This window comes from Drosophila grimshawi, unplaced genomic scaffold (genome assembly GCF_018153295.1).
Source record: "Drosophila grimshawi isolate 15287-2541.00 unplaced genomic scaffold, ASM1815329v1 contig_1367, whole genome shotgun sequence".
Taxonomy (NCBI): domain Eukaryota; kingdom Metazoa; phylum Arthropoda; class Insecta; order Diptera; family Drosophilidae; genus Drosophila; species Drosophila grimshawi.
This window is the reverse complement of record NW_025062889.1, coordinates 449,958-477,755: the sequence shown is the minus strand read 5'-3', so window position 1 is coordinate 477,755 and position 27,798 is coordinate 449,958. Positions and strand designations below refer to the sequence as shown.

Below are 27,798 nucleotides of genomic sequence, written 5' to 3'. Positions count from 1 at the left end.
TTTTATCAGAAAATCAGAAAAGATATTTTCTAAAAATTTGATTAAGCAATTATATTTTGTAGAAATGCACATCATAATAATAGAAAAATTCGAAAACAAGAAAAACTATTAAGTTTTCAGAGCGATTTTTTGCGAGTGCAGAAAATGGGGTGATGGCAAATCTAAAATCAATAAAGCTGAAACTGTTGTGGTCGCTTTGGATGCCGTTTAGCAGCGGCCTTGTTGGCCTGGCCAAACATGGGCCTGCCTGGCCTGCTTCGACCCGTGTAAGCCACCGGAACAAAATTAATAAAGCGAACCGTTCCTAAGACAAGAAAATGGCACAGGAAACGGTTCGATGGTTGGTCAGGAAAGTAATTTTACACGCAAGTTGCCGCCCAACAATAAATGTGCCACTAACAATGGCAAAATATGTTTGCAGCACAGCACAGTTGTGGCAACTGGGAGTAGCTGTGCCCCATTTAAAGTTTTGTGTTCTTCCCAACTTAATCGGCCCAAAATAGGTAAATGGGACTAATGAGCAGCCAGTAAGGAAAGCAGAACTTTCAAAAGCATTTTCCTTACATAGATCGAGATAGGTGGGTGTCTGATATACTTGTTTGGGGTTCTATCTATCTCTCTCTACCCCTCTTTCTCTTCTAGCCTCTCTGTTTTTTCTGGACTATTTATTATTTAGTTGAACCCGAAAGTTAAAAGAACTTTCTTTATATGGAACCGTATAAGATAAGACGAGTGGGTGTCTGATATTCTTAGCGACTGATATGGTTAGCTTTATTATCTGCTCTTCTCCTTTTTCTCTCTTTTGCTCTCTTTTGCTCTCTCTCTCTTTTGCTCTCTCTCTCTCTCTCTCTCTCTTTCTCTCTCTGGACTAATAACCAACCATTAAACTATCAAAGTCAACAAAATTTAGCTGATATTCATTCATGTAGATAATTGGGTGTGTGCTATGCTCGCTAGCCTTTTCTCTCTCTCTGTCTCTCTCTCTCTATCTCAACTCACTAGTTTTGTCATCAGTTGGGTAGTTTTCGCCGCTCTTTGTTTTATTTGGTTTTTGTCACTTTTAAATGACATTTTTGCGTTGTTTTCCGCTGGCCAAACGAGAAATTCTTTGTGCGTCGTTGGATTTTTGTGTATGTGGTTGGAGTTTTCATTTTTGCGCCAGTTGCACTAATTTCCCCATTGTTTACAAACTATGCACATTACACACACACACAGACACACACACAACACACACACATACTAGACTTGTACAAAGGAAAACTAACTACAGTGGGGCAAGTTGTCGCCTCAACATTGTGTGTTTGTTGCATGCTCGTAAAGCGGGAATTTCCCATCAGTTTTTTGCGGTTTTTCTCTCTTTTGAAATTTTGGATAGTTTTCATCATCATGGTCGTTGTTGTTGTTCCGGCTGCCATCGTTTCGATAAGACAATTTAAAGTTTTTAAGTTGTTTAAGTGGCGATTGACACAGCCCCAAATTGCGAGGGTCTCGTTATTCCCGATTAGGATAATGCCAGTTGCAAACTTTTTACACAATTCCAAGCAAAAAGGGTTAGAGTTAGCTGTAAACCCCTTTTTAAATTGGAGTTGCAGTGTATTACACTTGTGGGCAACAGATGCTTGTGCTTGCTGGAATTCATGTGGCATGCCAATCAATTGGAGCAGCAGCAGCAGCGAACATATGCTCAAAATGCCAGCAATTCGTTCTGATATACAAAAAAAAAAGAAAATATAAGAAGAAAAATGAAGAAAAACTCAAAGAATTCTGAAACATCCAGATTCGCTGATGATTTGCCCCGTCTGCCACGCCACAAATCGAAGCGTGCCAAAAATAAAACGCAGACAGCGTAAACAAACAGTTGGTTAACAAATGGATTCTGTGTTTATGCCGGCTGTTTGTAGACACCAACAAGAATGCCCCGCCGAATGGCGAAGGTCTCCTTTTGCTTTTGCTTTTTCTTGATGCTGAATTAAATATAAACAACGCATAGAAATCTGCTGAAGTTACAGAAGTATAGCTCTAAATATTTAATATTAATAATAGTAATATGTTATAATAATGGAAAATGTTAACAAAAAAAATACTTAAATTAGCAAATAATACTAAAGATGAGTAAACAACACAAAATTGAGCACAAATAATAATAATAAACTAGTTAAGCTTTCCCTGATGCAAAATATTATTTCAAAAATATGATATTTGAATATATTATTATTATATTACTCGGTTGGTAGCATAACCCTCATTAGAAATAATCTTGCGATGTTTTGGCCTAGCATTTATCCCCACATCGCAATAATAATATCTTCACCATAACTATATATTTATATATATATCAGCAGCTCTATTTGTATACTTATATATGTTTTATTTATTTATTTTTAAAGATAAAGTTAATATTCTACACACACACACTAAATAATTTAGTGCTTCCCTCCATTGAAGGTCACCAAAAACATTCTTTAGCTTGCTGTCTCTCTCTCTCTCTCTCTCTCTCTCTCTTCCTCGCTCTCTGTCTATCTCCCTCTCTGTAATTTTGTCCGTAAGTCTATAAGCCCTTTAAATGTCCTAAGGCCAAATTTTAATTATGCACTACGAAGGCTGTTGAAAAAAACACAACTGAAATGGAAACTCGATAGGTGAAATTAAATGAAATTGAGCCCTAAACAGTTTAAAATCGCTTGTCGCTTGTCACACGTCGAAGGGGGCGAGGATGAGGAGGCGGGGCTTGTTGGGTTCGGTCGAGCAGCTTAATTAAATTGCAATTGCAATTTCGCCAGTGGGGAAGAGTCAGCAGGAAACAGCAATGGAAATTGCGACAACAACAGAAACAAAAGTAGAAAATAATAAAAATGGCGTCGGCGCCGGCGAAATTTTGGGCAACGTCGGCAAAAGCTAGACTAGCAGGAACGGGTTGGTTGGCCAGACAGACTGACAAATGGTGGCAAGTTCGTAAGGAACATTGAAAATGCCCAAAGGCAGCAGCGTCAACAATAAGTGCAATAAATGCAGCGTGGAAAATCGTTTGCTGATGCAAATAAAAGCCAGATATTTGTAAAATGTCAGTCAAGGAGCGAGTGGAGAGCCGACTGACTGTTTGTCTACTTAAAGTCTCTACACTCAGCAAAAAAGTAGAAAGCTTTTCTTGTTTTCAGAAATTATGTCCAAATACAAAAAAATTTTATAATTTTAGAAAGGCTTACCCTAAATCAATAATTCCTAAGATATGTTTTTTTTGAGAAACTATCTAAATTGTTTGTACATGTGAAATCTTAAAATACAAATGCTTAGAAAAAGAAAAACACAGAATTTTAGAAATATATTTTGTGAAAAATATGTTTGAATTATTATTTTTGCTGAGTGTGGTTAGTCCACACTCAATCTACTCTTGCCGGCGTCTAATTTCTCTCGTCCGCTTTGAACACTCGATGCCCTCACTCTATGCACCCATTTGATGCACTCTGCAGCGCTGCTCTCAAAAATCTTCACTTGGACGCGGCTTATCGTTGTGAGCCATGGCTCAATCTGTAAAAGTTAAAAAAGCTGCAAAAATAATTAGAACATCAGCAAAATGAAAAACAGAAACTGCTATTGAGGTCGACAAAGATGTTTGCATCATGTTTATGTTGTACTCACAGCTCTCGTCTCTCAGCTCTCATCTGTGCTTGAACCTTGAACCCACGCGTGCTGAGAATACGCCCCAAAGTATGCAGTAAACAAAACAGAAATCGCTGCCATAAATCAGATACGATTTTCTGTATGGCTTGCTGGGACCACGATAAGCTCAGACAATTCAAACGTATTCATCAAAAAAAAAAAAAAAATATATATATATATAGTATTTGAGGAGGCGTTGGGGTTTTCGCGGCTAATTGCATCGCCCTTTCACATAACCTCAAACATAGCCCAACTTATCCCTTTTTGGTTGGCGTGAAAAGTTGTGTGTAAAAAAAGCATATAAATTTCGCAAAAGCAGTGCCAGTTGTCCTTTGGGTGCTTTCCAAAGAGCAGATACGAGATGCAAATCGTCTGCTTTAAATATTGGGCGTTCGTGCGAAAATTCTCGTAAAAAAGTGCGCAAAAAGCAAATGGCAAATGTCGCAGAGCAGAGTGGAGAAGCGAGGAAGAGAAAGAGGAATGAATTCTAGCTGAAATGACTCGCAGCTACTTCAATATTTACGTAATAAAAAATTCAATTTAGCGAAAGTTTAAGCGAACGCCAAAAACATCGATGCGAATGTCGATTGAGGTTGTTAGTCAAACCGAGGAAAGACGCAAGTCGGAAGGGAGAGAAAATGAACCAGTTAGAATGCTCCACTGCAATATACCCTGCACACAACTGTTGAATATATTCGATTAAAAAAGTAAGCGTGCTTGGAAGTGCTTTCGTTTCTTATACAGAGGCATAAAAAAACCGAAGGCAGAACATAAATTTATTCACTCATAATGAGCTCAATATGAGAATACGTTTTATTGACAATAACTTGGGCATTTCTTATTCGATCTTGATGAAATTTTGGGAGTTGATCGAAAATATGTTAATGTATTTGATACATCAATAAGAAAAGACTGATTTTAAAATTGTGGCACTTATTGCTATAGGAAATAGATTTGTATCGATATACACAAAACGGAGGGAGTTATCGATAAAATTAAATGAACTCTATCTGCTCAGAGTATACGTGACCTTATATACCAAATTTGAAGTCTGTAGCTCTTATAGATCAAGAATACATATGCTTGATTTTGCCTGTTACAAGCTTGAGCAGAAAACCATTATACACTTCTTAGTCATTTTTTAAATGGTATGTTTTGGGCACCCTTCCGGTTCGGATGGATTGCAATCTCAGCTATCAGCTATGAGCTGGCGACGCCACGTCAATTTCATCTTGGCCCAATCGATTCGATTTGCAAGTGCAACGCAAATAACCCAAATATATCCCAAAGGATGCTGCTGCTCCTCTGCTCTTTGCTTTTTGCTTTTTCTCGGCAAACATTGATAATCGTCAGTTAGTTTTCCTGCGCTTGTGTTCAATTTTCAGCTTGAAATGCAAAAGATGAAGAAAACTACACCAAATTTGAAACTGATTACGCTTGAGACAGACAAACACAGCGGGAGAGAAAAGAGAGAGATAGAGACACACACAGAGAGAAAGAGGGAGACAGACAGACATTTGATGTGTGTGTCACGTTCTGGCTGCAACTTTTGAGACTGAGATTTTTGCTATCGATTCAAAGCCCTTTGCCTTTTTTTTGGTAGGCACTTTTCTGGCTGTGTTTGGCTATTTTTGGTCGGTTACTTTGGCAACAAGCTAGCCAGCTAGCAGTCGTCAACTATGCGTAATATACACACTCATATTGATAAGGTATTATACGATTATATATATGATTATGACAATGCCTGACAGCAGCAGTTCGACAGCAATTGATGAGCAGCGAGAGAGAGCAACGATTGCTGATTATAGATTACAACACGTACAAATTGACCAAAGCCAATTTATTGATACCCATTCGACTCTCCCCACTTGCCACACAATGAGTCAATAAAAATGATGCACAGAAGAAGGAAGTGGCAGACAGACAGACACAGCAGTTTGTGTCTGTAATGAGATGTAGTAGATGCGAACGTTGTTGGGTTGTCTGTCGGTTCGATCGATCGATTGGTTCGATTGCCGCTTGCTTGGGGGCCGTAAATAAATTAAATTTCCGTCATCGTTGCTTTTGTTGTTGTTGTTGTTGTTTGGGGCAGGTGGCGAACGCTTCGCTGAAGGTTATGGAGCTGTAGTCATGAATATTTCATAGAGCACATTTCTCCACCTTGCTGTGGCACTCTGCTTTATTAGTAGCATATTTATGGCGTTGCAGCTGTTGCAAATTGCTTATCAATTTATGCAAGTGACAAAAAAGGCATTCTGTAAAAACACAAAACCAGCTGCTAAACTAAGCAAAACATTTTGCAATGCATCCAACCGCTGCTGACCCAATTTTGCCGACCAGCCCAGGATAGTGTTTAGGCTATTTTCAGATCAGATCAGATCGCAGCCCGTTGACCAGGCGCATTTTTAGACTTCGTTTGCTATTTGTTTTTTTTTGCCATTCCACAGCTATTTTCAGCGTGTTGCAAGTCTGTTGCGTGACACAGCTAAAACAATACCCAACAGAATAACTCCACTCTTCTAATTGCGCTGAACTGTAGAGATTTTCTAGCTGCGCATTTGAAATCTGTCGCCAAATTTATTAACAATAGGCAAATGCGAGAGTTGAGTTCTACATGGGGATATATGCTAAGCACAACAATAAAATGCACATGTTTACTGAGAGTGAGAGTGAGTGTATCTTGGGTAAACAGCAACACGAGCCCAAGAACACATGACAAGTATTTTCATTAATGTCCCCTAATCTTTGCCTCCTCGTTGTTGTTGTTGTTGTTGGTTTTGCTCCCAAGTTATTGTCACACACCTCAGAAGCAAACAACACTGTTTGTTGGCTGTTCTTGTTGTTGTGCAGCTCTTGTACACTTAGAAAAAAAAACACTGGTATAAGTGTAACCTTATTATACAGTAAGTATATTTCTTATAAAAGAATTTATTCTTATATTTAGAATTTATTTCTAAAAAACAAGAATAAGTTTACAGTTGTCATCACAATTCTTTCCTCTTAGTGTAGACAATTGGGCGTAAGCCTCCTGCAATTGGTTGTTTAATATGCATAGGTAAGCTTGATTTAATTTATATTATTAGCGTGCAGGATTTCACAGGACCTTTGCCAGGGCAGCTTTATATGGTAATCCTTAGGCAAACTCCTGTTGTCAAGTAGCCGATTCGATTATTTGCCTTGCTTCGCAATTTTAGTTGGATATCTGCAAATGAAAAATTATATTTATTCATATTATTAATAATTTCTTCTTTTGTATAACTGTTTAAATGCAATTGCGGTTACTCCGATGACTATTTTCTGTAACCAATTTTGCATTTAAAGCAAATATAAACCAGTGTATAATAAACGCATGTAAACAATTTGTGTGGAATGCCTGAATGGTTACTTAAATTGCAGCATACACGAAAAGCTGTGTTGTTTTTGTGTACTATAATAAAAACTTAACAGCAGTTTTGGATTGCCTTCTTATTTCCAGCTGTGTGCGCTGTAAATTGCGCCCAGCTAATCAGCTGTATTTGTATATCAATTATATTGAATGCCACACAAATGTGGGTTGAGCGCTTCACACTCATTCACAAATGAATCAGAGACTATTTCCACTTCTGGACAGAGTCCACGCGAAACAGCTGCTCGTTAAATGCTTACAAATGATTATATTAACGTTATGTTACCTATATTTTATCAAACTTTAGTATTTCAAGTAATATACAAACATTTTAGGCAGTTAATTAATTCATATAATTTAATTAGACTTCCCCTTGACCTGAAGCACAATTTCTGCTTCTTCTGAAATGCATTTCTAAATTAAAGAAAAAATATATAAACTTTTGGGCTTGTCGACTTAGAGCAAGCCATTCTAAATTGCATAAATTTGTTTCCTTATGCTTAGAAATTATTTCTGAAAACAGAAAACATTTTCTAGTTGTAATTTTAGGGCGATTTTACTTTGCAAGTGTAGCAAAAGTTTTGAAGTGCAATAAAAGAACACTTTTATGCGTCGCAATCTCAGTGGAATCGTGACGAGGAATCGCCAGGGCCAACGGGTAACAAAGGCACTTTCAGAGGGGGTGGGTAGGTGTAGAAAATCGTGGGTGGAAGGGTGTAGAAAGGGGGGTGGCTGCTGCTACTTTGTTGTGCAGGTTGACAAACTTTAATTCATGCACATTAATTCGCCGCGTCGTCAGCTAAAAACAGAGCCACTTGAATTTTGTCAACTATCGCACTTGAAGTGCTTGCCCCAAAGCGACACCTTCCTCTTGTTGCTGTTTCAGCAGTGGTAGTGGCAGTAGCAGTGGCAGTTGCTAAACGTTTGCCTCAACTTTGCCCTGTTGCTGCAGACGGCCAGATTAGTTTAGGCAGCATGCAAAATGTGCCACAACTTTATGTGACTGACTTAATGGGAATGACACGCTAAAGGTGCAGGAGAAGGAGGACGAAGAGAAGGAGTTGGTGAAGGAAGTGGAAACATTATCCCTTTGTGGCACACACACAGACACAGCTCATGCATATATGCAACGAGTTGAAAGGTGACTGTACACCTGCAACTGCAACACTCGACACACTTTGTTAACCAGACACACTCGGACAAAGCCTCCTTCTCTCACTCTCATTAAGTTTCTTAAATTAAGTTACATACTGTGGTAGTCTGTGCCTAACTTTTTTTGATAACCCCCCGAACACATTAAAAATGGGTGACGGTGTTGAGTAAAATGTATGTATGTATGGAAGCAGCTCCGACTGCATAAGGTATATATATTCTTGATCACGAAACATGTGCGTCTGCCCATCTGAGAGACTATAAGAGCTAAAGACTTCAAATTTGGAATACAGCTTCCCGTTTACCCCGCGCAGATCAAGCTTATTTCATATATTCTATTACATAAATGTATATTGAGCGATTACATTTTTCTGCTGTCTTAGTTTTATTTTCTTCTCTTTTATAAGAAATAATAGCATTTCCACGCAGGCTTACATTTGGGTGTGCAAAACTTTTAAAAAGTAGAATATATAATTATCAACTGGTTGCAGAGTATCTCGGAGTCTTTTAATTCATTTTTAATTTTATTATATGTATGTATTTTATATTTATAATTATACATACATATTTTTTTGATTATACTCATTTTGTGAGAGTTTGACTTTGCCAAAACTATTCACTATTCACAATTTGCATATGTTCCAAGGCTGTGGCAAGGTTCTGCATTAAATGGGTGAAGGTCGAAGCTGGCTGGTGCTGGTGCTGGTGGGTTGTCGTAACTCGTTGTCAATGCATAATGTTGTAAAGTAGCTCATGCATAAACCAGTTCGTTAAAAATTTACCATATAAAGAGAGAGAGGGGGAGGGGGAGGGAAGATGGAGTGAAGGAGATAGAGCTAGTTACGAGGCTGTGCTGCGAGTGCTGCCTGATAAACTTTTACACTGATAACTAACGGCAGGTGTAAGTGGGCGTAAAAAGGCAAACTCTTTGCCACTCGCATCCATATCCATATCCCCATATCCATTTGCAGCACACACACAAATACAGAGTCGTATACAGACAGCTACGTGATTTGCGTGTGTTATGATCCAGCAACAGATACACAGAAGTCTGCTCTATGAGGCAGCTACAGCTACAACTACAGCTAGTCTGTTAGCTGTCCCTTTCAACTCACATCCTCCCACCAAATAGTGCGGTGGCACACTCGGAAAAAAGATTGCCCCGAAAACTACAAAGATTTTCTTTCTGAAAATTTGAAAGGCTTGTCCCAAGTTTATATGAAATATTTCTAATATTTGCATTTCTAAAAAGTAGATTCATGTGAAATCTGAAAATACTAATGAAAATACCAGTGTTATAAATAACATTAAAAATTAGACATATTCCTTCTTAATTTTTTAGAAAGATGTAGCGTGAAGTTAAGAAAGGCGAAACCATGAATTTTTAGAAATAAGCTCTATGAATATGATGGGTAAATTCAGGGCGAGTTCTTTTTTTGCTGAGTGCAAGAATTTTTACCGTTTTTTATATATAGCCTAATGCCAATGGCTTTAAGAGGCGTACACTTTTTTATATACAGGTTAAGGCCATGTTCGCCAAACTAATTTAAATGTAAATCATTTCGTATTTTCAATTAGCATTTTGTCTGTTTGGGCAAAAGCTGTAAGCAGCCAGCAGCAAACACATAGATAAACACACACACAATAATAATATTAAACAGTCTCGGACAGTGGATAACATGACCTTTGGACACGCCCACACTAAGCCCCCAATTAAGCACCCCTCTCTGTCTCTCACTCGATCTCTTTCTCTCCCCCGTCTTTCTCTTTGCCATCTTTGGTTGCTTTCAGTTTATTGAAATTGATGAGCAAAGCGTGTGAATTAAAATTAAAGCGCGAATTTTGAACCTAATGACCGCTGAGTGCCAACGACTATGTCCGATAGATGGCGACGCCTACGGCAAAAAAAAACGAGACACAGAGGGAGAGAGGGAGAGGGCGACAGTTGAGGCAGATAAAGATATACAAAAAAAATGCCATAAAAATGAAAAACAAATAAGAGCAGAGCAGCAAAAGAAGATGCTGCATAAAGAAATGAAAAACGCTTGCGGTGCTCAGTAGCAGTTGGTCAGAGCTAGACAGATAGAGAAAGAGAAAGAGAGAGAGAGAGAAAACGAGAACTTTACTCGAAGTAGCTTTAAAAAAGTTTTGTTTGATTTGGGACAACGCCACAAGCTTGAATGGTGCAACGTAGCATGTATGTGGTACTTGCAACTCCAACTGCTACTGCTACTCATACAATGTGTAAGACGACACAAATGTCAAACAAACATTGACTCAAAACGGTAAACGAGCCGACTCAGTTTAACTAGAGAGAGAGGGAGACACAGTAGTTGTGGATTGAATGCAGAATAAGAGAGAGAACTAGTCGCAATTAGGTTGCCCATTTGAGCTCTCAACAAAAATCATCGTCAAATGAAATGCAATTTCAACAGTCAACTTCTGCTATAACTGCTGCGCTTACGTGTCCCGGTGAATGACATTTATAGCACACACACACGCACACACACATATATATATATAACTACGTACTATGTAGGACTCGTACATGCTTATGTACTTTACGTACTTACGTAATGATAATGACCCTTGCTTCCAACTGGCAACTGAAAACGGCGCTTATTCTTCTCCAAAAACAATTCACATTTCGCTATGTGAACAATGTCTCCTCGTTTACCGTTGTTGTCTACACAGCTGAGCTGCTGCTGCTGTTGCCCTCGCTCTCTTTCTCTCTCTCACTCTCTTTCTCTCTCTATCGCTGCTTACAGCGCTTTCAGCTAACGTCCTTTCACTTTGTTTCATTCGATCTTTCTTTGTTGTCTAGAAGCTCAGCACCCAACAGCGAGCTAGTGAATGACCCCTCCTCATTACATAATGCATTCTGTTTGCACACAATGTAATGCATTATCTTGTAATGCTCTTGTATGCAGAGTTGTATGCTGGAGCTTCCAAGTGAAGCACAAACTTCGTTCGCGAAAATGATTGGCTTCATTTCTGTTTTACTATTCCTTTTGACTATTGCACCCTTCAGATTATTAAATATCCTAGTTTGCTCAGACGCATCGTAATGTTTTTTCGTGATTACTTGTGCAACTTGTACACTGAAAAATAAAATACATTTATATGTTTAGAATTGTTATGGATTATGAGCGACCGTGCCTACAAAGTATAGATTACGAATCGAATTCGTAATAGGCTCTTTTCGCTACTGGGTTTCCTAATGCTGCTTTTCTCTATCTTTCTTACTCCCTGCCCTTCCTTGCAGAGCTTTTAGCTGGAGTCCTTTCGCTTTGTTTTATTCGATCTTTCTTTATTGTCTGCACGTCTGAGCTGCTGCTGCTGCTGTTGCTGCTTTCCACTCTTCCTCTCTCTCTCTCTCTCACACACACAGTCTCCTTCTCGTTATCTGCTTGCAAAGCTTTTAGCTGACGTCCTTCCGCTGCGTCATATTTAACTCGTTTTATCTGACGTCGCGCTCATTATGAATATCATCAGCAGTTACTGCAGAGGAGGGGAGGGGAACGTTGTGTATGTGTGTGTGTGTTAGTGTCTTGTTTTTTTTTATACGCTCACATTAAATTCTCTGCGGTTTACTTTTTATATGTGAGTTTATTGAGTGTTTGGCGATAAAAATTTATTTTTATGTGCCGGGCAAAATAAACGAATTTGCACACATACACACACACACACGCACACACTAGTGCGCATTATCACTAATTATGTGCGTGTGCAATTAACGGTAAAATTGTTATAATTATTGTAATCAGTCGTGCTTGAATTTGCTTGCAAACTATTCGAATATTGAATGCAAACCAAAATAATAATAAATGTGCAGTTTGTACTCGTTTTTTTGCATTTATATTTTTGCGCGCATTAAAAATGCTATGCGCGATTTGTGTAAAGTTCAAAGGTCAATAATATACCCCCATCTCTCTATATATCTCTCGCACCTCTCGTGCCATTAATGCGACACTTTCGTACACGAATAAACATTTCGAAAAGCTGACATAATCCCACATCCCACATTAAACGAGACAAAATCCACAGCGAAAAATGGCACGCGTTAAAAATGACAAACAATAAAAATAAAAAGAAAACACAAAACCAAACCGAAAAAAGTCATCACAAAACAAGAGAATATTATTGCCGATTGCTGACATGATTAATTTCAAGCACTCGGCCGAAAAATATGCTAAAGTGTATTGTGGTAGGTCGCCCGCATTTATTTTTTTCAAGTGTATTACGCAACTGCGCGAAAGTTGCAGCCAGCTGCGAATATGCAGCGTTTTTTTTATCTGTACAAAATAGGAATTTATCGATTGGAGGACGGACAACTGTCCAAATTGATTGATTATCCATTTTTTTTCTTTCTTTTTGTTTTTGTTTGCCGTGACAAATTTGATAAATTTTCACTGTCCACTTTTTTTGGGCCCGCATGTCAAGTGCACTGAACAAAAAAACTCAATAAAAACACCAGCCAAGATGGTAACGTTGCTGTCTTTGTTTTTTTTTTTTTTTTTCATTGCTTACCGCTCAACTTGGCAATGACCCAGACCCCAAAAATTGCCAGACTGCCACTTGAAACCAGCACCCAAAAAAAAAAAGAGAAGAAATATAGATATATTTTCGATTTATCGTCTTGGTCTCTGATTTCGTTTGAATTCGCACTTGTCACTTGTGTGTAATATGAATAGTTGTGAGTACCAGTGAGTGAGTGCCCATTTAATTGCTATATTCAGTTTCATTTGGCTGACATAATTAAATTTAGTTGCCATATCACATTTGAGTGTCAAATGATCATTTAGCAAATTGAATTAGTTTCGGGCAGTTGAAGCTTAAATAAAATACCATTTACATGTGTAACACAAAAAACACAATTATTTGCGAGTGTGTTGACCAATTTCTAGAAGGAATCACATTAAAGTATAAATTTTCGTCAAGAGAATCATAACTTGGGAAAGTTGTCAAGACTTTTCCAATCAATTTTTATGGTCACTGCATTTAAAGTAAGAAACTTCACGGCATTTATAGAAAAATATCATTTTGTATAAATAAATTCATTTCAATTTCTATGCTGAAAAATTAAAAAACAAAGTTGCGACGGGTAAAAACTTTCCCCAACCGATTTCCAAAGACTAGGTTTTGCTAGTCAAAGTTTGACTTCTAGACGTTGTATAAATACGTAAAATATATATATATATATATATTCATATTTGTATGATTTCTTTGAAATTTTGCTGTATGTTGGATTTTAAACATTTGTTCTTTTAATGCAATTGGCAAGCATCAGCAAAAACAATTAAACAATGTGATTAATGCTGAAAATCCATTACGAAATCTATATTGTAAGCTGGCAGGCAGGCAGACAGCAGGACCGACATCACTCAAATAGGATTGGATTATTGTTGTGTGGGGTCAGCGGCAACCCTTTTTGTTTTGAGGTCAACCGCGTAACATTGCCTGTGTATATGAGTGTACATATCTGTGTATATGTACAAATATATATATAGTATATATGTACACTTAGAATAAAAATCGCAACAAAATTGAAATCTCTCTGAAGATAGACTGTTTTTCTTGTTGAAATTAATTTCTAAAAAGTAAAACTGCAAACCCCGATTTTTATAAAAATTCTTTCAGAAACAAGTAATGAAATTTACAGGCTTGGACATATTTCTTCTAAATTTGAGCAAAATGCTGATTTAAATTAAGCATGGCAAACCTTGGTTTTTAGAGAGCCACAAGCTCAGAGAGATTGTTTTTCTGAGTGTATGCGTGAGGGTTGCTTTAATGCTGTCAGTGTGCATTATTGCTGTTATTGTTATTATTGTTGTTGCGGCTGTTGTTGCTTATTCATGCATATGCATATGTCGGAAATTGTAACGATTATACGCCGGACACACACAGGAAACGGCGTAAACCGTAACCCGTCGTAACCCGTAACCCGTAACACTTCGTCCCTTGAGGACAAGTCTGCGTTGTTGAGCTCCGATGAACATTATTAGCGTTCATTGGTGCCGTGCTCATCACGTGGTCAACAGCGAGCCAAGCGTGTTGCATTCATTAAACAGCTTTGTTGTTGTTCAGGTTGCTGTTGTTGTTGTCGTTGTTCAGGTTGTTGTCCTTTTGCTGCTGTTTAATGAGATTTGCAATTTGCAATTTGCCATAGACTTGAGTAGACTTCCAGTAATTACTACTCCGAGCAGTTGTGCGCAAATGGCTTTTTAATTTGTTGCAACAATTCGAGCATTGTACTTGTTCCTTGCGCGTTGATTGTTTTAATGCATTTTTAATTAAAACAAATATGAAGAATATTGTCTGACAGTCAGACAGACTCTGGCGAAGACTCAGCAAACTAGCCTTCGAAATTGAACTCCAAATAAGTCATTAAAACTTTTCCACTGACTTTGGCAGTTGCGCATCGAAAACTTCTCTAGTCAAACTGAGATAGAGACAGATACCGAGAGAAAGAATGAGTGAGAGAGAGGCAAAGTATCGTTGCGATTATTTGCATCCCTTCCACTGGCACAGCTCATTATAAATTTGTTGATGCTGCATTTTGCTCCGGCTTTAGCCTGGTTGGAAGGATGTGGTGCGCTCGTTTCCTGCTCGCTACTTGTGCAGCTCTCCACACCGGGACGTGCTGTTATCCTTGCTACTATAGTGTCTTCGCCATATCAGTTGCTTTTTATGCTTACGGCAGCAGCAACGTCTTCTTTGGCATTTCATTCTCGTCTGTTCAGCGTTGCAGAAGTTGGCTAAAAATCACGCATAATTTATTTACCATAAACAAGATGAGAAAGAGACGTTAAAGCCGAGTCGACGCTTGGATGTCCTTGGACTCTCCCCCACCCTGACGGACAGATAGACAGTCGGATGGACGGGTGGACGGACAGATGAGCTCGTTGATGTTGCGAAAAGTTGCTGGCTGTCATCGCCACAGCTCTGCTCATGTGCTGCAAAATATTACGTATACGCAGAGATTGCTTGCATTGCTTTTGGGATTGCTGTTCAATTTATGATGATGCTACTGCCTCCAGCCGTTTGCAGCTGCTACTGCTGCTCCTGCTGCAACATCAACTGTAATAAGACATGTAAAATGCAGGCGTCGTCCAAAATTGGAGGGGGAAAAATGAAAACAAGAAGTAAACCCAAACGAGCCTGCAACAACAGCAAACAGCGAGCACAGCAATAAAAGTCGCTTTATCTTCATTAAAGCTAGCAAGATATCATTTCTAAAACATAGACACACACACGCACGCAGACACACATACATACAGCTACACACAGCAGAAGCATGCCTCCCACAGCCCCCTCTGCCGCATTGAATAATAAATGCAACGAAAATAAAATAAAAACTCGGCGCAGAAAAAATATTGAAGCTGCGCAACTGCTCAGAGAGAGCACGTCAGAATGGTGGTGTAGTCGAGTGAGCTCGACTGGGACATACCCTACATCCAGTTTTTAAATATATTCTAGTTTTATTGCCCAATTGCCTCAGTAAGCAGCCGTGAATACGTTTCCGACTATAACTTGGGTGTTTATTTTTCAATCTTTTTGAAACTTGTTCAGTTTATCAATAATATGTCAATGTATTTTATAAATCAATCAGAAAACTCTGCCTTTAAAATTGTGACAGTTATTGCTATCGGAAATCGAAATGTATCGATATTCGCGAAGATGGTGCAGTTATCAATAAAATTGATCTGCGCGGGGTATACGAGAAGTTATATTCCGAATTTTAAGTCTATAGCTCTTATAGTCTCTGAGATGAACAGACGGCCATGGCTATATCGACTTGTCTGTTGATGTAGATCAAGAATATATATGCCTTATGGAATTGGAGTTACTTCTTTCTACCTGCTACATTATTGAGCACAAAACCAGTATACCCTTTGTAGCCTTTTTCAATGGATTCAGGGTATACAAATAAAGCACATGATGCTGGGATAAATGGTGGATTCATGTACACGTGCAGCCACCAACTCAGCCTTAAGGACAAACAGTTGAGCCACCAGGTGGATACATGCATTGTGGGGGTGAAGGCGAGCAAAAGCAACTTGTGTGCCTTCCATGGCGTCTGGCTACAGAGCATGCCCATGCCTGGCCAGGCAGCCATTTGTTTGGCTAACGAAAATGTGGTCGAAAGCGTTCAGCGACTGCTGCAGGTAGAAAGCCATAAACTAAATAAAACTGACGAACTGGAAGGCAGACGCGGCTTTTAAGTGAATTGCAGAGAGACAAACAGGCAGACGGACAGATAGATAGACAGACAGACAGTCGGACAGACAGGTCAGCTGTCATAGTACGCAATAATCCCAAATGGAGGTGAAAAGAAAATACATCTGTGTAAACACATTTCTAGCTAGCCTAACCTAGCCTAGCCCTCATTCTCAGTTGCAAATCATTGACGAAGTGCAAAGGTTAAACCTATTTAAGCGACAATTGAGCGCAATTAAGGCGACAGAAAGAACACTCAACAAAGAACCCCAACTGAATGTGGCATACTCTAACAAATATATACACCTTTCTATGTATAGCTAAGACTACTCAAGCAACTGAACAAATAAGGCCATCAATCCTATTCAGGATCAGCTACAGATTCACTTTGCATGCTGCAAACAAAATGTATGCAGTCAGAAAAATATCGCACTGTATTCTAAAAAGGGTACCACCCCTTATTAGTCAGAAAGTATATTTCTATATTTTAGAAATGTTCTTATGTGTAGATATTATTTCTTAAAAACAATAAAGGCCAATTCCTTTCCTTTTTCTGAGTGATGGATAACAATTTTTTCAGTGCATTAAGTAGGTCAAGAAGCAATTTAATTGCATTGAAGACTGCTGCCATCGAGTAGTGAATATTAATATTCTTGCTACGCGTTGGCAGCTTACTAGACGATCCATCCATTCATACATTCAGTCAGCCACTGCCTTTTATAGAATATGCATTGTTTTATGGAAATAAGGGGGCTTTGTGGTTGCTAGAGTAAGAATACAAAAAAATATTTGCATGAATGAAGTTGTACGGCAAACAATGGCGTTAAAGCCCCCAGGCAGGTGTGCAAATATTCAACAACAAAAATATTCAGCAGATGAGCAGTTAACGGGTATCGGAAAATTGCGAACCGGAAAATGGGAAAGTGGGAAACGTGCGGAATTGGGAAGCGAGTTATTTTCTGTGTCGATGCATATTTCTTGATAGATGAACGAAGAACATTTTAATTAATACCCTTTTTTTTGCATGATTTATTTTTCCTTTTACAGGCGAAACGCATACAGAGCAACGAGCTGGCCGCAATTAAAGTGATCAAACTTGAGCCCTCTGACGACATACAGATCATCCAGCAGGAGATCTTTATGATGCGCGACTGCCGGCACCTCAACATAATCGCCTACTATGGCTCCTATCTGCGACGCGACAAATTGTGGATATGCATGGAGTTCTGTGGCGGTGGCAGCTTACAGGATATCTATCAGGTGACCGGTCCCCTCACCGAGGTCCAGATCGCCTACATGTGTCGGGAGACTCTGAAGGGACTCGAGTATCTGCACTCCATGGGCAAGATGCATCGGGACATCAAAGGTGCCAACATTCTGCTCACCGAATATGGCGATGTGAAGCTGGCCGACTTTGGGGTCTCAGCGCAAATAACGGCCACGATCAACAAGCGCAAGAGTTTCATAGGTGAGTGCGGAGCAATCTGTATGAATACAATGAATGAATACATTAAAATACATGCATTGAAACATATGCTTCCCATTGGTTTTTATACCCTATACACATTGAAAATGGCTAAAAAGATTATAATGCTCTTCTGCAGGCAGAATAAAGCAACTCCGACACCAAACGGCTTATATATTCCTGATCAGAATCAATAGACGAGTCTATATATCCATGTCTGTCTATATATAATATACATTGACGTATTATTGATCGATTCGACAAATTTCATAAGAAAAACATGTACCCGAAAAAAGCGTACTATCAAACATGCTTACATTTGGGTGTGCAGAACTTTTTAAAGGGAAATTAGACAACTAAAAGTTGAATATATTTAGCAGCTGAGTACAGTCGAGACTTGTATTTATTTATATATTTAAATGGAAATGTTGTTTGCAATGGTGTCGCGCTTCTCTGTTGCTGTTGTATCTTGGCAATTGTTAAATATTGGCTTGAGACCAATGCGCCCCACACTGTTGCAACAGATTCTCTCGCTCTTGTCTGTACTTGTCACCGGATTTATGCAAATTTTGTCACTAGACAAAGGAGAGAGAGTTTAAGCTGTGAAAGGAATTGCAATTGTTTCGCAAAGAAACTAATCGACCGTGTTGAGCTGCACCCAACGATTGCGGGATCATTTAGTAAACAATACAAGTATTTTGTAGCAAAGAGTTTAGGTCGAAAGATGAAATTGATAGAACGGTTTCGTGCGAGTCGCAGACACCCTGACAGTCAGAGCATCTCCATCGATTTTGGGCATAAGTGTTTATCATTGCGTGTAGCTGTCAGCAGGAGGAACGAACAGAAAAGAAAAGGTCTTTCTGTTTTGAGCGGATTCTGACAGTTACCGCAATTGCTTTTCAGGCTCTTAAACACTTGCACAACAGCTGTCAGAAATAAGAAAAACGAAAAAAGAAAAACAGAATGAAAAGCTGGCAATGGTGCGAAACAGGAAAACGAAAATTAAATAACAGCAAAGCAAAATACAAATAGTAATAATAAGAATAATAATAAGGCTTCCACGGCTTATAGAAAAAAGTAGAGAAAGAGTTAAAGGGAGCGATGGAAAATGGGGGGAGAAGGCGGGAACTTAAAGGAATGCGAACAATTCAATTTACAAGAGAATATCAAATGCAGACATGAGAAAAGCGGATGCTTTGGGGCAGGTGGAGTTGTGGACAGTTGCGGATTGCGAATTGGGGATTGGGATTCGGGCATTTGGAAAGCCGCCCGCTGTGCGAGTTGTCGTTTTGTTTTATTATTTTTTTTTGTTCTTGGCCAAGTTAAGCCCAAAAGAGAATAATGTTCTCGAAATGGCCGTTGTTTGTGCAATTTCTTGTGTGTGTTCTTGCCACACTGACTGCGCCTGCCACTACGTATGTTTTTGCTACTCGTATCTACTTTTTTCTCAGCACTAATAGATTTCCGCTGCGATGCTTTAAACCCAAACCTGTCTTTAATATGTCCTAGCAAAGAAGTGCTTTTAGTTCGGGTCAATGGCACACAGCGGGTCGTATACGCAATTTAAATGTAAATACGAACATATCAGTCAAACAGCAGCACAGGAATTGTGGAATATTGGGTGGGGGGACAGGGGAGGGAGTAGTCGTGGTTGGATATGTGGCACAGGCATTGCTTGTCAGTCATTTGCATTTTATACGAAGACATGCAATCTCTCGGCACGCAGCCCTTTTATAATGGCCAGTCAAAGCGAGCTGTGGCGCTTTTTCACTGTTTCACTATTGATTTTAAATCGGGCATTTTCCTTTTGCTGGAATTTCCTCAACTAACACTCAGAAAACAAAATCGTCCTTTATCGCCAAAGGTAACTCAGCTTATTATTTCGAAAAGAGTTCAATTTTCCAAGTTTCTACAGTTCTTTCACTTCCACTTTTTATTTGAGACTTTTATTTCATCATATCTATAAATGATTTCTGTAAACAAGAAAATGGTTCTGGTTTCCAGACGATATCCTTTTGCAGAGTATATACCTTAATGCAAGAGAAGCTCACGCACTCTCGCCTAGATACTACAAACTTGTGCTCTTATCTTTTCCTTTGCTTCTCTCTGTTCTCTCTGCTTCAAGGAGCAGACATTGGCTTGGTTTAATAAAGTGACCTCTTTGCATAGACGTTTCAAATCTGGATCGTAAATCAGCTTGGTATACGTGGCTCAAACGGTTAATTAGTTTTTAGAGTGCACTTAAGGCAAACTTTTAAGTTGCAACCTCTGCTTTATCAGAGTTTTAAGGATGGGCGTTAATTAAATTATGACAGCTGCTCGTTGTTGCTATTGTTGTTGAGATGGGGCCACGCCGTCTATTTGACAGCCATGTGGCATTTGTTATGAGGACAGCTCCAAGATGTGCCAATAAAGTGGGCGACATTTGAGTTGTGATTGCAATAAAAAGACAACGATGAAGCTGACGAGTCGCTTTTTATGTCCGTTGACTTGGCTTGGCTCGGCTTGGTTAGATGGCGGATTTATGCAAGGATTGGTTTAGTTTTTAATGCGTTTGGTGGCTGTCGTAAAAATCTCAGCACTTTCGTCATTTTACAGCGCTTCTCTCGCTCGTTACCTCCAAAAAAAACAATTCAATTTGTCGCTAATTGTGTGCGCAATTTGATATTTATGCTTGCCACTCCCCCCTCTTCCGTCCATAAAATGAGCGACGTTAGTCAATAATATTTTTGAAGGAGAGAGTTCATTGCGCTCGTGTTACACTTTAGATTGCTTGCCACTTTGTTGCAACTTTCTCAAGCTGCGAATTAGTGATTTTTACTCACTCATGTCAATTGCGGTGGCAGCGACAACGCCCCAACGAGTGCAGAAAGCAGAAGGCATCCAGGAACAGGACTTGTGCACGCTGCAAATGATAGACAACAAGCAGGGTCGGTCGCGTCAGCAGATGGCTGGTTACACTCAGAAAAAATCGTCCTGATTTTTGAAAACTAGCAAGTTTTTCTGGTTTTTAGAAATAATTTCGATATATAAGAAAAACCATTTTTAAAAATTAGAAAGGCTAAGAAATGCACTTCTAAAAAGTATAATTTTTTAGAGAGAATCCATTCTGTAGTTCAGATACAAGTAATGAAGTGGCTCTTTTATATATTTTATCTATCTCAAATTTGCTTGAAATACTAATGTTTATTAATAATATAAAAAATCAGCTTGAAAATAAGACATACTTTTTCTAAAATTTAGAAAAACGCTGGTTTCTACATATATACTATGGGAATAATAAGTTGAGTTACCCCTAAGTGACAACAGTAAGACGTATTTCCAATTTTTTAAGTGTGCTGGTTCAGTGTGGTGTCGTTGGGTGGGTGGGTCGTGTGTCGTTTGGCGTGTGTGTGGGGCAACGAATGTAAGCTGCAGACAATTGTCTAGGTTGGCAATTGTGCTTGTGTCTGCAGTTGGCAAACAATGTGACATCGCTTACACTACTGTTATCATCTCGAGTGCTGCCGTTGCTTCCTCAATATGACATTGCTGCTGTGACAAATGTGGTGATAAGCACACAAACGTTGTCTGTCTGTCTGTCTGTCTGTCTGTCTGTCTGTCTGTCTGCCTGTCTGCCTATCATTCTATGTGTCTGCATATGAAACCGCAAACAAGACAAATAAAGCACAGACGACACACACCAAGATTCACACCCCTGCCAATAACAGGATAACAGCAAACAGTGCGCAAAACAAATGCCAGATGCTGTTTATTATTTAATAAAAAATAAGAATTCAGTGTGGCACACTCGTGTTTAGTATCATTTAAAAGTCAGCTGCCACAAATGACAGTTAGCGCCACAATCGTCATCATCATCACCATTGTCACCTTATTGTCACAGCTTTTGTTCTTGAGCACTTGGCAATAAAGCGAAATATTTGTGGCAGCAGTTGGCAGACCTTAAATATGCAATATATACTCTTGAATCATAATCATATATGATTAATTTGGAATTGTATATATGGTATCTGTTAGTCGTGCAACTCTTGCTGCCATCTTCTGCCCCTGCCCCGCCAATTAACAATATGACTGTCACTTTGTGTTCGCATCTCTCGATTTATTTTTTAATTAAATTGTGTGACAACTGTGGCCACACTGCGAGTGTTAAATTGTGAATGTGAAATGTGCTCGACTGCCATTGACAGCTTGCCACACGAGATTTTCGCTTGCTAGTCAAAGGCAATGTGAAAAGCAAGGCATTAAATATTATTTACCACCTTCATTGTGGCTTTATCCAATTGAAAATGCAATTACGTTTGCCAATTTGGAACTTATGGTGCTGTGTCGACACAGATTGCCACACTGCACTCCGAGAAAAATTGACCTTGAGCTCACTTTATTATTCAGAAGTATGTTTCTAAAAGCTACGATTTCATCTGCATCTTTTCCTTGTTAGGGCGACACACTCTGCTAGGATGTGCCTTGAGGATTCTTTCTCGCTTTCACAAAACCTGCATAGTTCGCTACTATAAATACCTAGTTTGGTTCGGTGATTTCTTAGTCTACAATGTCCTGAGTCCTTTCGAGTTTTCAGAACGAGTTTTATTTTGTGAGTTTCTCTCTCTTCTCTTCGATAGGTTGTATAAATTTGAATTGTATATCAAAGAGTAGACAAATTGCATAATGAATAATAATATGAATATATATTTGTGTTGCTTTCCGCAGGCACTCCGTACTGGATGGCGCCGGAGGTGGCCGCCGTGGAGCGTAAAGGGGGCTACAATCAACTCTGTGATATTTGGGCCTGCGGCATAACGGCAATTGGTTGGTATTACTTATCGCAACCGATATACATGATTTAATATGATAATTATTGATTATATTGCAGAACTGGCTGAACTGCAGCCGCCGATGTTCGATTTGCATCCAATGCGCGCCCTGTTCCTGATGTCGAAGAGCGGCTTCAAGCCGCCGACACTGAGCAACAAAGACAAATGGAGTCCGACGTTTCACAATTTTATCAAGACCGCCCTGACAAAGAACCCAAAGAAGCGACCAACCGCCGAGCGGCTGCTCCAGCATCCCTTTGTCCAGAGCGAGATGCCGTTGCGTGTGGCCAAGGAGCTGCTCCAGAAATACCAGAGTCCCAATCAGCAGTACTACTATCTCGATGGCGACGAGGAGGTAAGCGCAACTTCTACTTGCAACCCCCCCTCACCTGGGACCCCGTCTTAGACACACTTTGTGTGCCACTTGCCACCTTGGCTGTAATTTATTTGCGCTCTTAGCGCTGCTTCGCTGGCTTGGCTGTTGCTGCTCCACTTTCCCTGTGCCCGTGACTGGTCCTGCGACTGGTCCTCCTTCTATTTACTTAGTTGGCTGCCATTTTTGCCCAAGAATTCAAGATTTAGTACGCCATTAGGTACCTTGGAGCCACATTTAATGTGCACTCGCAAAAAACATATCGACCCCCATTGTAATAAAGCGCCCTAAAAATTAGAATAATTTATAAATATTAGAAAACACAATTCGTAAAATTTGAAAGGCTTGTTCTAAATCAACAATCGCGTAAGTATAGTCAAGTAGAAAAGCAAGAAACCTTTCCAAAATACGACTTTTAATCGAGTAGTCGAAAAATAAAATTTACTTTTTGGCGATTTACTAAAAATTAGAGCGACTTTTTCTCCGAGTGTCTGCTGCCTAAAGGTGGCCACAACCAGCATTGTTGTGGCACAAAGTACAGCCCATATATACATATAGTTGGCGTAGTTTTTAAATCTAGCCAAATATGGTATTTAATTCAGCTACTGCTGGCTAGGTAAAAAGCAAGATATTTGCTAAGATGACAATTGAATCACTTAAGGAGACTACTCGTAATTTAGACAAACGGCGAAGGATAGTGGATGGGTGAGAAGGGGAGGGAAGGGAAGGGGAGTGATCCATTAATGGCGATGTCTAGACGTCAAAGTCGTCGTGTCGTCGTATCGTCGTCTAACAAATGCAAATTTAATAAAAGATAAATTTAAAAAGCCATTTCCCAAGAATATTCGTGCAACTCATAAATCCTCAATTTGTTTGGATGTTTTTGTGCAAAAGTTTTCCCTGGCCTGGCCTGGGTGACTGCTACTTATTTTGCTGTTTGCCATCAAGTTGCATTATAAGTAGTATATATATATTCAAATATATATATATATATATATTCAAATTTAACGTAGCGCGTGCTTTGAGTGTAACGCATGGCTCGAATATGATTTTGATTTATGAGATTTTATCGCAAACTGAAAACTTTGTCACTGGCCATGGCTCAGCACAGCTCAGCTCCCTCTCTAACTTAATCTTCTAAACTCTTTTTCATCCTCCTCCTGTCACGCCACAGACGGTGGCCGGGGTACCGCAGCGAATTGCCAGCAAGATGACGTCGCGTGCCAATGGCATTCCGGCCCAGAATCATACGCTCAAAACAGGCAAGTTTCGCAGTTGGCAAAAACTGGCAACGTGGCCAAAACAAGGATTCACTGCTAATTACATTTTCCTTTGGCTTGGCTTTTCTTTGACACAGGCATGACGACGAATTCAACGTGGTACGAGCGTTCTTCTAGTCCCGAGACGTTGCCCAGCGACATGTAAGTTGGCCCAACACATACATACACATACAAATCTATATATATAGACATATATATATATATATATATATATATACCCTATACATAAATAAGATTGAAGAAGTCGCTTTAGCCGCGTTGCCTGAAACTTTGCTACAGTTTTTTTTCTTACAGTATTTTCTACATATTTGATAAATGCTTCTGCTTTTGTTTTGTTTTCAATTCAGTTCAATTCAATCATTGGTACACACCCTCATACACACACACACACACTCAAACACACACACACTCAGAGATACACGTGCTGCTCATCAATTAAGCCAACTTGCCAACAGTCAGAATAGAAAAATCGACTTCAATTTCAGAAAATCGTTCTAAAAACTAGAAAGTTTCTTTCTTTCTAAATACTGGCTGAAAGTATCATGAGAAATTGCTCTAACTTTAAGACATATATATAATCTGAGATTAAGAAAAGATAAACCCTCGTCAATTGAGTTCAATTTTTTAGCTGACTGTATGTGTTGCACTCATTATGTGTCTGCCACATTTTCTTACAGTGTATATTGCGTAACGCTCTCTATATCTGTTTTTACTTCTAGTCCGAGCGTGGGCCGACCAAGGCACAGCAGCACTTTCATTATGAACATGTCCTTACGGTTAGAGGCGCCTCCAAATTTATCTGTTTTTACCTATTTAGCTGCTGCTCTTTTTTTTTGGCTGCATTTCGCAATGTAATCGAATTTTTGTGTTTGCCGCTTGCGAATTTGGTTTGTTGATGCGCCCATTGCTTCTAAGTGGCTGCAAGTGCCTTGGACTGCGCTTGCTTGAAACTGCAGCTACATTTTTCTGGGGCGGCATATGTGGCACGATGTTGTGGCAAGCACGCGCATCATGTAATTTGCTTAGTCTCGCACAGATCGTGCTGGCGAAATTGCCAAAGCAGCTGCACGTTTCGCAGACTTGTGTTCGCTCTTGCTACATTATTGTTGCACGCATTTACCGTTGAAGTTGTGTTTAGTTAGCGCTACGTGCTGGCAGCATGAAACTTACAGCTTGCAACTTCGCGAAAAGTAATTACTACCTGAATTTCACAAGGCTGCCGCACAAAAGTATGCTATAAAATAATGAGCAGCAGTAGAGCGCAACCAAATTGAAATAAAAAAAACACACACACACACACACACTCTCATCTATACACAAATACACCAGAGACACGTATAGCACGCTCCACCAAAAAAAAGAGAAGAAAATCAATAAGAAATTAATACGCATCACACATACGCCCCGTAACTCGATGTTGGTAGCACAGCTGCCATAATGCGAGCTATTTGTCATTTAAAATGATTACATTGTTTCGCTACACACACACACACACAGACGCATTGGGGCAGGGTGTAGGCAAATATATGTTGTCTCTTGCCGCCTTGCCACATGCAGCACCAACAACCCCTTCTTCGTGCCTGCCCCACATATTTGCTTCGCTGTGTTTGCTTGCTTTTATTGATGCCATAAAAATCGACAGCGTCTACTTTTATGTACTTGTACCAAGCGCTTACACCACCACCCCACCAACCCCTTTCCCCACCCCCCCCCCCCCCTTCCCCATTAAAGAGCGAAAGTGGCAAGTATATTGGCCAAGTGCCACGCCCACGCGGCTGGCGCCCAAAAAGTTTTTGACGGCAGCTTTTTTTATCCTTTTTCGAGGCTCTTGCGACATATTTCCTAATGTTTTTCCTTGGGACTTTTTGGCAGACGCTGAAAGCAATCCGAAAACAAGAACAACAACAACAGCAGCAAAAAGCAGAAAGGCAGCAAAAAACAAAAAACAATAAACATCATTAATGCCAAAAGCACACCGAACATGGCCAATTCTTTTCGCATTATTTTTTTACTGCTACTTTTTAATAGAGCGTTGTTTTTTCTCCTTTTTTGGGTTGTGCTGGAAAAAATGATATTAAACAAATTATGGCCTTTGAAAATTGGCTTATGTGTTTAATTGGACGTAACAGCATCTTTGCTTACAGCTAACTGATTTTTACGTTAATTTTTCATTTAAATTATGCATGTTTGGCAAGAAAATTGCTCGCATTTTGTTACAGATTTTGAAACCAGTTGTTTGGCAGTAGTTTTAGTTGTTTCTTTGTTGTTTGTTTGATTTTCAAATGATTTGTATTTGGATTTGAATTAATTTACAAACTGTTTTAATGTATTACAATTTTTTTTATTTTTAATTTCTACTGAAATCTTAACAACAATTTTTTATTTTCGTTTTCTTTTCGTATATTTTTTGTGTTTGATTTTTGTAGGAGCCTCTTACAGTATATTGATGAGGAGCTAAAGTTAAGGTAATTACACCAACAATAATTTCTTTTGCGAAACGATTTCAATAAAACTTAGACGTAGCTGGGCAAACACCTGAAACACAACCCTCAATAACAACATCTAACACAGCCTACCTCCAAACCACCTCACTATAAACACATATATATATATACATATACTTAAAATATAAATGTTGAACTAATGGGTGCAGTTTCGTAGACACAACTACTGCAAACTGGCAGTCAGCAGCTGCTTCACGTTTACCGGCTCACACAATATTGTGCCATATATTATACTCATTAGCCATGGCCAAGCATACACTATTATTCTTTATACTTCCATTATACACTCGGAAAAAACAATCGTCCTGAAAACTGGAAAGATTTTCTAGTTTTATAAGATATAAGAATTCTTCTATTAGACATATTCTTTGTAAATTTTAGAAAAATCCTCTCTGAAATTTAGAAATACAAGAAAGACACATCTTAAATTTCTTGGCCAATTTCTAAAATTCAGTGTGATTTGTTTTTCTGAATGTGTAATATCGCCAGCTGTTGTCGGCTGGCTTGCTCAGTTTATTATCCAATGAGCGCACCTTTCCCATTATTTAACTTTTACTTTGTATTCTTTAAAGTTCTATGCAGTCACTGCCTTCTCCACAACTGTTTCTGTCTTTGACTGTTTCTGTTTCTTCTTTGTTAGTTCTTTCATATTGTGCACTCTTTTGTCTTTTGCGTTCTTTGTCTTTTGCAGTATGTACCTGACTCGAAAATTTTTAGCATTTTAGTATGCGTATACGCTCCTTTGTATCATGCACACAATACGTATACGCACCTTGTGCGAAAGCATATCTAAATTATGCAGGCACAATGAAATTATGAGAGCACCTTGAGAGCCCCCAGCAAATCTTTACTAATTTATACAAAATGAAATTGGGCAGGTCATTCCTTTGCCAGTCCTCCGTCCGTCCGTCCATCCGTCCGACAGACAGACAGACAGTCTGGAGTCCGTTC

General features: G+C 39.2%; 1 protein-coding gene across 3 annotated transcripts in view; it reads left to right on the top strand.

Annotated features, from left to right (window-relative positions):
* The window catches only part of LOC6568662 (mitogen-activated protein kinase kinase kinase kinase 5), a 48,348-nt gene that overhangs the window by 15,248 nt on the left and 5,302 nt on the right, over positions 1-27,798 (top strand). For 2 of the 3 annotated variants that reach the window (XM_043214849.1, XM_043214848.1), the window contains exons 3-8: positions 17,462-17,882; positions 22,587-22,685; positions 22,750-23,045; positions 24,238-24,325; positions 24,421-24,484; positions 26,770-26,808. In XM_043214849.1, coding sequence (XP_043070784.1) covers positions 17,462-17,882; positions 22,587-22,685; positions 22,750-23,045; positions 24,238-24,325; positions 24,421-24,484; positions 26,770-26,808 — 1,007 coding nt within the window. The remainder of the gene's footprint in view (positions 1-17,461; positions 17,883-22,586; positions 22,686-22,749; positions 23,046-24,237; positions 24,326-24,420; positions 24,485-26,769; positions 26,809-27,798) is intronic. The other variant, XM_032740879.1, reaches the window with a different exon arrangement.